The 16,011-nt window shown below is 42.6% G+C and overlaps 1 protein-coding gene and 1 pseudogene across 1 annotated transcript in view; one reads left to right on the top strand and one right to left on the bottom strand.

Annotated features, from left to right (window-relative positions):
* The window catches only part of LOC111230166 (stromal cell-derived factor 2-like protein 1), a 16,728-nt gene extending 2,614 nt beyond the window's left edge, over positions 1-14,114 (bottom strand). The window contains exon 1 of the mRNA XM_022756780.1: positions 13,870-14,114. Within this exon, the coding sequence (XP_022612501.1) occupies positions 13,870-14,047 (178 nt within the window). The 5' untranslated portion in view covers positions 14,048-14,114. The remainder of the gene's footprint in view (positions 1-13,869) is intronic.
* On the top strand, positions 2,424-3,487 carry LOC111232011 (annotated as a pseudogene).
* Positions 14,115-16,011: the final 1,897 nt, after the last annotated feature.

Here is a 16,011-nt window from a genome sequence, read left to right as displayed (position 1 = left end):
CCCCCCCCTGGCTCAACTTCCCTCAGACAGCCCGTGGATCTACAGCTGCTTCTATCAGACGTCTGTAGATTGTTATATAAGAACTGCGCTGTAAAAAATTTATATTTAAAAAAATAGACAATTCAAAGTGAAGCTGCCCTGCTCATCCGCGTACACACCGGAATAAACAGGGAGTCCAGGAGGGTGTAGGCTTAACGTGATGGAGCAGCGGCTGGTGCAGGTGAACGAATGATATAACTTGAAATTTAACGACATGATATTCTTCAGCATTATCCTGCGCCGAAATTCAGAAGAAATTGTATGTATTTGTGAAATGTATTGAGTCATTTGTTGAGAGGTTTTATTTTTGCCTGGCAAACAGAAAACGGTGAAATTGTCATTTCTATAAATATAGTCTGGCATCACGTTTTCCCGATGCGTGATAGCAACTTAGTAACCATTTAAAATTTGAGTCCAGAGAACCAAGTGTGTCATCTTTACGCATGAGCACATTTTAACACATACTTTCTCCATATTTCCGCCTCTGACATTGATTGAAATAAATTTTATGTTTTGTTTCCTCAGTGTTTGAAGTAAAGCCCGTTTATAAAATTAAAGTTTTTTCTCAATCGCTTTGATGCAATTCACTCATGAGAAACAGCTTTCTCACTTCTCTTAAATGCAGATCTCAGAACAGTTCATCATTTCCCCACACACATTAACATTTCTTGTTGTATTTGTACAAGCTTCCTTTGTATCAACCCACAGATACAGTTTTTTTCAACTGTTTCACACATTTTCAAAACTAGGTCTCATTTTGTCAAAACTCTTCACACAAATCCATAAATTGCACACAAAATACAAAGTGCCACAAATCTGAAAATATCATACTGTAAAAGCATCTAAAAATCAAGTATTTGCATCAAATGCCAAACAATTTTTTCAGTATAGTAATTTTTTTTTTTTTTGTATACACCATGCTCTAAATCTCAAGCTCTTCTGTTTTCCATAGGCTTGTATATCGTTTAGATAGAGTGTTTTAAAGTGACAGGACAGTGATCTGTTGAGAGGTTAGAATATACACAGTGAAGAAAATACCAATGCCATGCAACTGAAAAATAGTTAGTGGTAACTGCAGTACAGTGCTTTGCCTGAGCATGTTTTACTGTGTATTTTGCATTCTCTATATTTCTAAGGTCAGTCAGGTTTTTATCAAAACATCAAAAACATTTGGAGTCTAAAGTCTGAAGCTTCATACAGGAACCAGCAGTAAACTGAGGTTAGAGAAGCCCCGGAGTATAACACACCACAGGGGGTCGTAGGCCTTCAGCACCCTCTTTGCCTACTCAGCAGGATGGTCAGTGGGCTGGAGAGCAGAACTGTGGACAATTATTCACACACATGAATCTGTTCCACATCCGCTAACGCCTACTAAAGATGGTGATAAGAGGAGTGTACATGTACTCGGAGGGCCTGAAAGTGAAACAGGAAAAGTCTGAATTCGCATCAGTCTCGGTGCCTCTGAGCTACACAGGAAGAGAGCTAACGTGTCACTGGGCTGAGTCCGATGGCCGCAGATGAAGGATGCCTCACACAAACAGGTGGAGATAACATTTTTGATGTAAATAATCAGGTTGCACAACGGCACATAGAGGTTTTGATCTAGTTCTCAAATACGATTTTTGAATCGATGTTGCTTTTCAGCACCAGTCGATCAGACAGCAACCACTGAAGACGGCTCCGTTGTCTTTTGGCGCTGCTCTGTTTCGTCAAAGATGGAAATCGGAAAATTATTTTGGCAGATGATGTGATTTTCAGTTGGAATGGTCGCGTTTTCATTTTCACTGAAAGAAATTTAAAAATGATGATGATGTGATTTTTCTCGGTCTTGTACCGAACAAACGTTCCTTTACATCTGGAGGATATGATCTGTAGGCCGGGGCATCTCTGTAGCATCACGATGCTTATGGTGCTAACAGTGCACAACAATGTGACACATTTTACCTTTCATCAAAAAAAGAAAAAAAAACAACTGCAGCTCCTGTGATTTGGATATTGCACTTTAGCTGTATTGATTCAACTATATTTCAATCAATTAGTGCAGCTTTGCTGACAAGTTGAATTCTCAAGCAGGCAGAGCGTTAAAATAAAAAGTAATAAAAGTAAAAAACCTTCACTTTTACTCCTTGTTGCAAATTTAACAAACTATAACTATTTATCAGATGTATCAGTCAGAGCTGCAGAGGACTCTCAGTGGAGAATTCCCTTTGGCTTTTGTGGAGGACCATCCCTGCTGCACGCTATTACCATATCTATTTTCCATATAAATTTCCATACTTGGCACTAATGGAGGAAATACAACAAAAGCTTAATACCACATGGGCAAAGTGTCAACCTTACCAGGGCCCCAGATCATCAGTGGCCCCCAAAAGTGAGAACGAATAATGAAAGACCCCTATGACCTGCGAGGCTGTCATCATCCAGACACAGCTGTGGACTGTCCAGTGCCGGATGCCTCAAACAAGCAGGGCAAGGGCATCCACTTAATGCTCTAACTCAGCCGCATGTCTGCAGGGACAGAGTGAACGAAATAGAATCTGCAAACTACTGAATCAACTGTCACCACTTCACCTTGTCAATAAACACAAACAAAAAGAACAAACATCAGATTCTTCTTAGATAAGAGTCGTACACAGTTCCTGTAGCCATTAAAGACCGGGCCGCCCATCAGATAGATCCAGCCATAAACTGGAAGCATCATGCAGCAGAATGCGTTTTAACGGTTCAGCAGTCTTGCTTCAGTCTAAACCTTCACAACTGACAATACAAACTTCTTTCCGTTAAATGGAGCTCACCTGAAATCTGTCACTCATACTGTGTGTGTGTGTGTGTGTGTGTGTGTGTAGGCAGTGGACAGCAGTCTGTAACTGGATGGAAAACGCAGACGATGCCAACAGTTACTGGCAGATCCGTGGAAAGCCCAACCGTCCATGTCAGCGCGGAGCATCCATCAAATGTGGTCAGGCCATCCGCATCACACACATGAAAGACTGGCCGAACCTCCACACACAACACTTCAGCCTCACCCCTGTCTAACAACCAGGTCAGGCAGTGGCACACACACTCACTGTTTGAGGGATGTGATCAGGCTTGCTGGTAGGATACATTCATGGTAGCAGATCACCACTCTACAGATGTTTTTCTTTTTCTTCTCTGTGTCCTCTGCAGGAGGTCAGCGCCTTCGCGAGAGAACGCGAGGGTTATGACCTGGACGTGTGGACAGTGCAGTGTGACGGCGTCCACTGGGGAGCGCGACGAAACCGTGCGCTTCAAACACGTGGGCACGGACGTCTTCCTGAGCGTGACGGGCGAACAGTACGGCCACCCATCCGCGGCCAGCGGGAGGTGCACGGCATGAGCTCCTCCAACCAGCACAACTGGTGGCGCGCCATGGAGCGGCGTCTTCATTCAGCCCAGCCAGGAGCTGCTGCGCCATGATGAGCTCTGACATCATCACCAGGGCTCGTTCCTGCCACATTTGAAGCTCTCAGGGTGTCCGGAGAAGGGAGATATATATATACACACACACATACACGTATATCTGTGTGTATGTGTGTGTGTGTTACAGATGTTAATATAAACCGTTTAACCGTTAACCGACAATAAGAATTTGGACTGATTACTACTGTCAGTTAAACAATTTTTAAAAATGTGTGTGTGTGTGTGTGTGTGTATGATGAGATGAGATACACCGCTCATCGGACACTAATCCTCTCGACTGGTGGGAAGCGAATCAGATGTGCTTCCTGAGGCTGGCCGCTCTAGCAGGTGCTATCTGTGCATTCCTGGGACATCGGTATCATCCGTCTCACAGTTAACAGACTGACAGCAGATGAACCCACAGCATGTCCACATGTTGCTATTTCTGAACAAACACCAGTAGACAAGCTGTCCGCCATGCTGAGGACGGAGGGTTAGACCTGCCCTGTTTCTTTTTATTTTGAGCTCTGAAGATGCAACTACCAGTTTTTTTTGTTTTTTTGGGGGTGGGGTTGGGTGGGGAGGGGTGTTCCTTACAGTGCTCTCAGCGCTCTTTAAACTGTTTAACATCAGAAAGTCTGGCTGTGATTTGCTATTTTAAGTTATGAAATATTTTCCTCCACTATTAAAGCCGGTTCTGCACATGTAAAAATGAACCCCTTCTTATGAAGAAAAAACATTTGTATTGGTATTTTTTTTAATGGGTCACAGACACTCGTCCATTCTAAATGATACATTTTGATCTTGTCGGTTAACGGTTAATGGTTGTTTAACGGGCATCGGCTATCGTCAGAAAAAAATCAAAATGAGGCCTCCCTAATGTGTGTACTTGTATGATACATTGTAAGGGCAGGTTTGACTTTTAGACCTTTGGAGTGAGGACATTGGTTGGTTGCTGTTTGAGGGTTTAGACTTGGTTTTAGGGTTCGGGTTAGAATCAGGTTTACAGTGTATGAAATCCTTTGAATTCATTTTCCTCATCAATCTACACTCAATATCCCATAATGACAAAGTGACGGAATTTTTAGAAATTTTTGCAAATTTATTAAAAAGGAAAAACTAAAATACATCTTCAGACCCTTCACTTCACATGACGTGACGCTTATAACTGAGACCATTAGTTGAATTCTTTCTTCTCACAGTCCTCAGGAGGCTTTCAGATCAGTGGAGCGCTGCAGTTCTGTGTCAATGTAATATTTCCATTTTTTTTCTTTTTCATAAATTTGCAATGTTATGATATTTTTATTGTCACATACTGTTATGGTCTCAGCACAAACGGTGCAGAGCGTTGCTTTTCCCTGTTGAAATCATTGTTACACATGTCACACTGTCGAGCAGAATGTAACCTTAGACAGACAAGTCAGCAGTAAAGATCTGAAAGCCATGCACCAGGTTTCACAGGACACAATGAGAAAAACAGGAAGTCAGGCAGAGTGCCCGCGGCGCTCACGCGGTTCCAATCCGTCCCGTGGCCACTTGCTGCATGTCCCCTCTCTCCTTCCCTGACTCTCCTGTCTCTGTCACCGCAGCTATCCGATACAAGGCAAAAAAATGCCAAGAAAAAAAATCTTAAATAATAAACAATAAGTACTTTGAAATATTTAATATAATTAATTTAATACACTGGGAATTTTTATATTAGGTCTTAAAAATGTAAAGGAAAATAAAAAATATTACAACAGCTGCTTTGTTTTTGGAAAAGTGTTTTTTTTTGTTCTGACACAAGGTAATGATAGATTTCGACATTGCCCCCGTCCTCAGGTCGCAGGGGATCGCTGGTGCTTTGATGAGCATGGAAATGATGTGTCATATGCTGTGACTTTCACAGCCACCTCATCTCAACACAGCTGAACACCTACGGTAAGCGTCTTCATTCATCATCATTCATCATCACCACCACATGCTAAGAGAATATGTTGGTATGAAGGATGCGTTTGATCCTCAGTGAGTTCAGAGACTGGAGCAGTGAAGCTGTTTCAGTTTGTCACTCGTATGGTCTGTCATTAGGGAAGGTTTTATTCAATTCTACATTTTACATAGAGACAAGTTGAATTCCAAGGTTTCCTGGTTCAAGTCCCACTGTTGTCAGAAACTTGAGGCGTGTTCATGATATATTCCTGAAAAGTTTTATTTTTTATCATTAGAATCAAATAACTGTTTACCGCATCTAATTGATTATTAACATTTATAAGTGATGATATTTATATTTCTGTAGTGAATATTTGAAATGACAGTTTTATCCACAACACCAAAATAACAAAGGAGAAGCAGATACCTTCGATCTTCAGTTCAGGACAATTATAGTGAGTTTGATTCTCCGTTCATTCATTCAAAAGTGAACTAGAACAGGAACGTTGGAGTTTTATAGGCTGATCCTGTGTGATGATTGATGCTTAATCTCTTCACTGCTGCTCCATATACAGAACTAGCACTTGATCATTTTTTGCAACATCTAACCAGGCCTGAGATGTAGCTGGAGCATTGCATCTTCAAATTACAAAGAAAGAAAATACAGTGACTAAAATTTTCCACTCAAATTTTTATTCGACTGAAATGGTAAAACACAAAGCTTAACAACAACGTAATATTTAATTCCATTCCTACAGCTTACAGTTTCTCTACAGAAAACTCTAGACAATAACAGAGAACTAATACAAGAACTACATACAGAAATAAAAGTGTCATGTCTCTGGGGGAGAGCAGTTGACATTGCCTGCTCCTTGAGAACTTCTCTAGCAGAGGGCTCAGTACACAATGCCTTGTATTGGTCTGTCCTGAAAGCTGCCTGCTTTCTTGCATCTGTTGCTGCAGTACAAGAACAGAGGAGGGGCGGAGGAGAGGCTGACACACCAGGAGGACCTGAGGTGCCACTGGAGCCAGCATCACCAGCTGAGGGCCCGAGGGTGGAGCAGGTAGGAGCTGCCACGGAAGACGCAGCGTTCATTCCGATGGTTGTTGTCAATGGGCGAACACCTTTCTTCTTCACCTGCGCTGCCACAGTTTCTGCCGGGCAGGCGGTACGTGGTGAGCAGGCTCAGACGGGCAGTGCCACGGGCGTGGGGGGGACACACATAAGCAGGGGTAGAAGGATCAGCTGCCACAGACAAGTGGTTGGTGCATCACCACGTGTCGTCCTGCATCTACACCCTCTTGGTGTGGTGTGGCTCAGGTCCACCGGCTGCAGGGGTGGTCTGCTGCATAACTGCCCCCATAGGTCGAATGTTCCTGATAGTTCTTCATGACTGTCTCAATACGGTGCGCCAGCAATCTGGCCATCTGGCCAAGAGAGGCGGTGGTCGTGTCTCCTCAACAGTCATCCACCCCTGGAGGTGAAACTACCTGCCTTCTCTTTTAGGAGACCTGACTGTGTTCAGTCGCTCTGGTGTATGGCAACGAAACACAAAACTCCACCCACCGCCTCTTGCCCCAGTGGCCAGCATTGCCTGCCCACCTGATTGAGGACAGTCATGAAGAACTACAGGAAACATTCGGGACCTATTGCGAGGCAGTTATGCAGCAGACCACCCTGCAGCCGGTGGACCTGAGCCAACACCACACCAAGTGGTGTAGATGCAGGACGACACTGGTGGTGATGCACCACCACTTGTCTGTGGCAGCTGATCTCTACCCCCCTGCGTATGTGTTGCCCCCCCCCCGGTGCACTGCCCAGACTGAAGCCCTGCTCACCAGTTACCGCCTGCCCGGCAGAACTGTGGGCCAGCGCAGGTGAGAAGAAAGGTGTCGCCATGACAACACCATCGGAAATGAAGCTGCGTCCTCCGTGGCAAGCTCCTCCCTGGCTCCACCCTGCGGGCCCTCAGCTGGTGTGATGCTGGCTCCAGTGGCCCTCAGGCCCTGGCTGTCAGCCTCTCCTCCGCCCCTCCTCCTGTTCTTGTACTGCACAACAGCATGCAAGAAATGCAGGGCAGTTCAGGACAGACCCAATACAAGGCATTGTGTACTGCCCCTCTGTAGAGGACGTTTCTCAAGGAGGCAGCAGGATTGCAAAAAACCCTCCTCCCAGAGGACATGACACTTTTATTTCTCCGTATGCATAGTCTTGTTATATGTTTCTCTCTGTTATTAGGTCTAGAGTTTCTGTAGAGAAAACTGTACGTAGGAAAATGGAATTAAAATATTACGTTTGTTGTTACTTGTGTTTTACTTTCAGTCGAATAAAATTTGAGTGGAACTTTTAGTCACTGTAATTGTCTTTTTTTGTTAATTGAATGATGCAATGCTCCAAGCTACATCTCAGGCCTGGTTAGAGTTGTTTGCAAAAATGATCAAGTGCTAGTTCTGTATATGGAAGCAGCAGTGAAGAGATTAAACATCAAATCACACAGGATCACTATAAAAACCTCCAGTTCCTGTTCTTAGTTACTGTTGAATGAATGAACGGAATCACTCACTATAATGTCTGACTGAAGATTCGAAGTATCTGCTTCTCCTTTGTTATTTTGTGTTGTGGATAAAAAATGTCATTTAAATATTCACTACAGAAATATAAATACATCACCTTATATAATGTAATAATCAATAATGCGTAAACAAGTTAAATTTGATTTCTAATGATAAAAAATAAACTTTTCAGGATAATCATTGGAACACCTCAGTTTCTGAACAACAGTTGGGACTTGAACAGGAACCTGGAATCAAACTTTCTCTTATGTAAAATGTAGAATAGAATAAACTTTCCCTAATGACAGAATACGCTAGTTGACAAACTGAACAGCTTCACTGCTCCACGTTCTGCACTCTACTGCGAGGATCAAACCATCCTTCATAAACATATTCTCTCATGTGGTGGTGATGATGATATGATGATGAGACGCTTTCCGTTAGGTGTTCAGCTGTGTTGAGATGAGGTGGCTGTTGAAAGTCACAGCATATGGACACATCATTCCATGCTCATCAAAGCACAGGATCCCTGCGACCTGAGGACTCAGGGGGCAATGTCGAAATCTATCATTACCAACTTGTGTCAGAACAAAAAAAAAACACTTTCCAAAACAAAGCAGCTTGTTGTATATGTTTATTTTCTTTAACATTTTTAAGACCTAAATAAAAATCCCAGTGTATTAAATTAATTATATTAAATATTTTCAAATGACTTTATTGTTTATTATTTAGATTTTTTTTTTTCTTGCAATTTTTTTTTTCCTTGTATCGGATAGCTGCGGTTTGACAGAGACAGCGAGAGTCAGGGAAGGGAAGAGAGGGACATCAGCAATTGGGCCCACGGGACGGATTGGGAACCGGTGAGCCGCCGGTTGGCAACTCTCTGCCTGACTCCTGTTTTTCCATTGTGTCCTGTGAAACCTGGTGCATGGCTTTCAGATCTCTTACTGAACTGACTTTGTCTGTCTAAAGGTTACATCTTGCTCGACAGATATGTGACAGTGATGTAAACAATGATTTCACAGGGAAAAGCAACGCTCTGCACACGTTGTGACTAGACCATACAGTATGCTGACAATAACAATATCATACATTGCAATTTATGAAAAAGAAAAAAATGGAATGACTTACATTGACACCACAGAACATGCAGCGCTCCACTGATCTGGAAAGCCTCCTGAGGAACTGCTGAGAAGAAAGATGTCAAACATAACTTGTCCAGTTAAAGCGTCACGTCATGTGTAGGTGGAAGGGCTGAAAGATGTATTTAGTTTTATTTCCTTATTTAATAAAATTTGCCAAAAATTTCTAAAATTCCAGTCACTTTGTCATTATGGGATATTGAGTGTAGATGATAGAGGGAAATGAATTCAAGGATTTCATACACTGTAAACCTGAATTCTACCCGAACCCTAAAACCAAGTCTTAAACCCTCAAACGCAACCAACCATGTCCTCACTCCAAAGGTCTAATCAACCTGCCCTTACAATGTATTCTATACAAAGTACACACATTTAGGGAGCCTCATTTGAATTTTTTTTCTGACCGATAGCCGACATGCCCTTAAAACAACCATTAACCGTTAACCGACAAGCTCAAAATGTATCATTTAGAATGGACGAGTGTCTGTGACCCATTAAAAAAAATTACCAATACAAATGTTTTTTCTTCATAAGAAGGGGTCATTTTACTAGTGTGCAGAAACCCGGTTAATAGTGAGGGAAAATATATTCATAACTTAAAATAGCAAATCACAGCCAGACTTTCGCTGATGTATAAACAGTTTAAGAGCTCTGAGAGCACTGTAAGGAACCCCCCCTCCCACCACCCCACCCCCCAAAAAAACAAAAAAACTGGTAGTTGCATCTTCAGAGCTCAAAATAAAAAGAAACAGGGCAGGGTCTTACCTCCGTCCTCAGCATGGCGGACAGCTTTCTTACTGGTGTTTGTTCAAGAAATAGCAACATGTGGACATGCTGTGGGGTTCATTTGCTGTCAGTCTGTTAACTGTGAGACCGGATGTACCGATGTCCCAGGAATGCCACAGATTAGCACCTGCCTAGAGCGGCAAGCCTCAGAGAGCACATCTGAATTCGCTTGCCCAACCAGTCGAGAGGATTAGTTCCGCATGAGCGATCATCCTCATACAACAACACACACACACACACACAACATTTTTTAAAAATTGTTATAACTGACAGTAGTAATCAGTCAAATTCGTATTGTCGGAAACGGTTAAACGGGTTATTATTAAACATCTGTAAACACACACACACATACACACAGATATACGTGTATGTGTGTGGTATATTATATATCTCCCTTCTCGGACACCCTGAGAAGCTTCAAATGTGCAGGAACGAGCCCGGGATGATGTCAGAAGCTCATCATGGGCGCAGCAGCTCCTGGCTGGGCTGAATGAAGACGCCCTCCATGCGCGCCACCAGTTGTGCTGGTTGGAAGGAGTCATGCACGTGGCACCTCCCGCTGGCCGCGATGGAGTGGCCGTACTGTTCGCCCGTCACGCCTCAGGAAGACGATCCAGTGCCCACGTGTTTGGAAGCGCACGGTTTCGTTCGCGCTCCCAGTGGACGCCGTCACCACTGCACTTCCACACATACCAGGTCATCAACCCTCGCCGTTCTCTCGAAGGCGGCTAGACCTCCTGCAGAGACACAGAGAAGAAAAAAGAAAAACATCTGGTAGAGTGGTTATTCTTGCTACCGTGAATGTATCCCTACAAGCAAGCCTGTCACATCCCTCAAACGAGTGAGTGTTGTGTGCCACTGCCTGACTGGTTGTTTAGACAGGGGTGAGCTGAAGTGGTGTGTGTGGCAGGTTTGGGCCAGTCTTCATTGTGTTGTGATGCGGATGGCCTGACCAACATTTGATGATGCTCCGCGCTGACATGGACGGTTGGGCTTTCCACGGCATCTGCCAGTAACTGTTGGCATCGTCTGCGTTTTCCACTCAGTTACAGACTGCTGTCCACTGGCCTACACACCACCACACACACACCACACACACACAGTTGATGACAAGATTCTCAGTTGAGCTCCATAACGGGAAAGAAGTTTGCTATTGTCAGTTGCTGAAGGTTAGATGAAGCATAGACGCTGAACCGTTAAAAACGCATTCTGCTGCATGTATGCTTCCAGTTTATGCTGGATCTATTCTGATGGCGGCCCGGTCTTTAATGGCTACAGGAAACTGTTGTACGACTCTGATCTAAGAAGAATCTGATGTGTGTTTGTTCTTTTCGGTTATGTGTTTATTGACAACGGTGAAGTAGGCTGACAGTTTGATTCAGCTAGTTTGCAGATTCTATTTCGTTCACTCTGTCCCTGCAGACATCGGGCTGAGTTAGGAGCATTAGTGGGATGCCCTTGCCCTGCTTGTTTGGAGGCATCCGGCACTGGACAGTCCACAGCTGTGTCTTGGGGATGATGACAGCCTCGCAGGTTCATAGGGGTGCTTCATTATTCGTTCTCACTTCTTGGGGGGCCACTGATGATCTGGGCCCCTGGTATTGACACTTTGCCCATGTGGTAATTAAGCTTTGTTTGTATTTCTCCATAGTGCCAAGTATGGAAATTGATATGGAAAATAGAGTATTGGTAATAGCGTGCAGCAGGGATGGCTCCTCCACAAAAAGCCAAGGGAATTCTCCACTGAGAGTCCTCTGCAGCCTCTGATGATACATCTGATAAATAGTTAAGTTTGTTAAATTTGCCAACAAGGAGTAAAAGTGAAGGTTTTTACTTTTATACTTTTATTTTAACGCTCTGCCTGCTTGAGAATTCAATTGTACAGCCAAAGGTGCACAATTGATTGAAATATATGTTGAGATCAATACAGCTAAGTGCAATATCCAAATCACAGGGAGAACAACTGCCAGTTGTTTTTTTTTCTTTTGGATGAAAGGTAAAATGTGTCACATTGTTGTGCACTGTTAGCACCATAAGCATTCGTGATGCTACCAGAAGATGCCCCCGGCCACAGATCATATCCTCCAGATTGTAAAGGACGGTTTGTTCGGTACAAGACCGAGAAAGAAATCACATTCATCAACATTTTAAATTTCGTTCGTAAAACTGAAAATTGAAAACGCCGACCATTCCAACTGAAATCAACATCATCTGCCAAAAATAATTTCCGATTTTCCATCCTTTGAACGAAACAGACCAAGCAGCGACCAAAAGACCAACGGAAGCCGTCTTCAGGGTTGCTGTCTGATCGACTGGATGCTGGCTAAAGCAACTCGATTCACAAATCGTATTTGAGAACTAGATTCAAAACCTCATGGTGCCGTTGGTGCACCTGATTATTTAACATTCAAAATTTATCTCCACCTTGTTTGTGTGAGGCATCCTTCACTGCGGCCATCGGACATCAGACCCAGTGACACGTTAGCTCTTCTTCCTGTGTAGCTCAGAGGCACCGAGGACTGATGCGAATTCAGACTTTTCCTGTGTCACTTTCAGGCCCTCGAGTACATGTACACTCCTCTTATCACCATCTTAGTAGGCGTTAGCGGATGTGGAAAGATTCATGTGTCGTTGAATAATTGTCCACAGTTCTGCTTCTCCAGCCCACTGGACCATCCTCTGCTTGAGTAGGCAACGAGGGGTGCTGAAGGGCGCCTACGACCCCCTGTGGTGTGTTATACTCCGGGCTTCCTAAACCTCAGTTTACCTGCCGGTGGTTCCGTAACTGAAAGCTTCAGGACTTAGACTCCAAATGTTTTGATGTCCCTTTTATAAAAAACCTGACTGACCTTAGAAATAGAGGAACTGAGAACTGCAAAAATACACAGTAAAACATGCTCAGGCAAAGCACTGTACTGCAGTTACCACTAACTATTTTCAGTTGCATGGCATTGGTATTTCTTGCACTGTGTATATTCTAACCTCTCAACAGATCACTGTCCTGTCACTTTAAAACACTGTATCTAAACGATATACAAGCCTATGGAAAACAGAAGAGCTTGAGATTTAGAGCATGGTGTATCCAAAAAAAAATAAATTACTATACTGAAAAAATTGTTTGGCATTTGATGCAAATACTTGATTTTTAGATGCTTTTACAGTATGATATTTTCAGATTTGTGGCACTTTGTATTTTGTGTGCAATTTATGGATTTGTGTGAAGAGTTTTGACAAAATGAGACCTAGTTTTGAAAATGTGTGAAAGCAGTTGAAAAAAAAACTGTATCTGTGGGTTGATACAAAGGAAGCTTGTACAAATACAACAAGAAATGTTAATGTGTGTGGGGAAATGATGAACTGTTCTGAGATCTGCATTTAAGAGAAGTGAGAAAGCTGTTTCTCATGAGTGAATTGCATCAAAGCGATTGAGAAAAAACTTTAATTTTTATAACGGGCTTTACTTCAAACACTGAGGAAACAAAACATAAAATTTATTTCAATCAATGTCAGAGGCGGAAATATGGAGAAAGTATGTGTTAAAATGTGCTCATGCGTAAAGATGACACACTTGGTTCTCTGGACTCAAATTTTAAATGGTTACTAAGTTGCTATCACGCATCGGGAAAACGTGATGCCAGACTATATTTATAGAAATGACAATTTCACCGTTTTCTGTTTGCCAGGCAAAAATAAAACCTCTCAACAAATGACTCAATACATTTCACAAATACATACAATTTCTTCTGAATTTCGGCGCAGGATAATGCTGAAGAATATCCATGTCGTTTAAATTTCAAGTTATATCATTCGTTCACCTGCCACCGCGCTGCTCCATCACGTTAAGCCTACACCCTCCTGGACTCCCTGTTTATTCCGGTGTGTACGCAGATGAGCAGGGCAGCTTCACTTTGAATTGTCTATTTTTTTAAATATAAATTTTTACACGCAGTTCTTATATAACAATCTACAGACGTCTGGATAGAAGCAGCTGTAGATCCACGGGCTGTCTGAGGGAAGTTACCTGAGCCGTATTTGACATCGTGGGAGTGCAGGCGGACGTTGTGTCTGGTGTTGAGCAGCTTGACCAGCGAGCCGCACGTCACGTAGTTGAGCTCCGACTCTCTCCCTTCACAGTTTGACCACAGCAGCAGAAACAGCAGCGACCTGACAAACATATGGAGCACAGCAGCTACCTCCATTTTATCTCTCTGTTCTCATGACCGGTACAACACAAATACAGTACACTTTCAAACGTTACTGCTGCCTGCAACCAATCACAGCTTGACAAGTCCTAACATAAGGAAGTAAATGTCAACGTGTGATTGGTTGGTAGATATTCGTTCCTTTTTTTTTTCTTTCATCTTTATTGATTGTAGAAATACAGATTTCAGACAAAACATACACATACATAGGCCTACATGTATACAAACAGAAATACATATATCAATCAAATAGAAAAACCAATCAAATGACATGAAACACAAAAAAGTGGACGTAATAAACTCCTCACGTTTCAATCTGTACAAACGCTGTCACGACTAGCCAAAGTGACCTCAACCACAGCAAGACATGTATACACACATATTCATTCATTTGTTGGTTGTAAGTGTTTCTATGTATATATTACTGTAAATTCAATTACAGTAATTATGTAACATAGCCCATAACCCAGTAAAACATTGTTTCATCTGCCATCAGCACACCTGTGCAGGTAAGCTGCTGCTTCTATTTAAGGCAGCATTTTGCAGCTGCTTTGTGTCAGACCCAGGGACTGCGGAGGAGAGGAACATCTGATGATGGTGACGCTGGTTGAACAAGATGAGTATGAATAAACTGACCTGAATTGATTAAGCTGTTATGTGGTGTGTTTCTTTGGGATTTGTGTAAAGTTTTGATTGTGGTTTTGATGTGGTGCGTGCACTCACCACAAGGACAGAGGGGAATTATGTGTCTGGATGACCATGTAGAGTGTGTATTACTGAGTGTCCTCTTTACCATGTGCCACCCATAATCAGTGACGAGATCTTCGTCACACGAGCCCAATGGAAGACAGAAGAGCTTTAGATTTATGGTTCATCGAAAAATCTTCTATACTGAAAAAAGTGTTTGGCTGTGTTTACAGTGTGATATTTTCAAAGCAGTTGTTTCATTTTGCAAATTTGTGGAACTTTGCTTTTTTTTCTGCGTGAAGTTTGGATTTGTTTTGTAGAGTTTTGAAAAAATGAGACCTAGTTTAGAAAATGTGTGAAAGCAGTAAATCCACACAATACAACTGCTGTAACTGAGGAAAGCACAAATGATGAACATGGAACTATACATCCGAAAATAGAGTAGAAGAGAAATACGCAGTCAAACTTAGAACATAGCATCAATTAGAGTGGAGTAAATTCACACCACGTACTGTGTGTGTGTGTGTGTGTGTGTGTGTGAGAGTGAGACCTGCCTTGCTTTTTCATACATATTTGAAGAATGTTTATAATGATTTGATTGAAAACACTGATGCTGCAGGACAGTATCAGAGTGAGTGAGAGGTCTGTCATTCTGAGTCTGATGAGAAATGCATCAACACTGAGAAAGCGTCTTCAGTAGTGAACTATGTGTGGATACAAAGGAAACCTGTACAAACACAGTGAGAAATGCTAATGATGAACTGTTTTGAGAACTGCATTAAGAGTGGTGACAATGATGTTTCTGATGTGTGAATTGCATTAAAGTGATTGAGGAAAAAATGTAATGTGTTGTGTTTGTCCAAGTGCCCACTAGATGGCACTATTAGAGCACAAATGGAAACCCTTATTCAGTAAACAGTGGAAAAAGAGTTTGTGGTTCTTATTTGATTTCAGTGTAAACTGTAAAGATCCACATACTTTGATTTAGTGCAGCCAACGAGTATTTTAAATGTCATTGTGGTGTGGGGTTGTCTATTGACACATTAATAATTAAGTATGGTCATTTGGGATGTAATGGACAGCAGATGATCTTTGTGTCTGAGCCTGGTCTTGATCAGCTGACTCAGGTGAGACAACAACATAAAGGGGGTGGGGCTGAGCAAACCAGTGAGTGTTGTACCAAAATGTTGCTGTAAGAACTGGAACCCGGGAAGTCAGATGTGTGAGGAGGTGGGGAACTGGTCAGACTGGCCAGGTGAGTTTCACCTGTTAGA

This window comes from Seriola dumerili, unplaced genomic scaffold (assembly GCF_002260705.1).
Source record: "Seriola dumerili isolate Sdu_G_001 unplaced genomic scaffold, Sdu_1.0 BDQW01000017.1, whole genome shotgun sequence".
NCBI classification, from domain to species: domain Eukaryota; kingdom Metazoa; phylum Chordata; class Actinopteri; order Carangiformes; family Carangidae; genus Seriola; species Seriola dumerili.
This window is presented reverse-complemented; position numbering and strand designations above follow the sequence as displayed.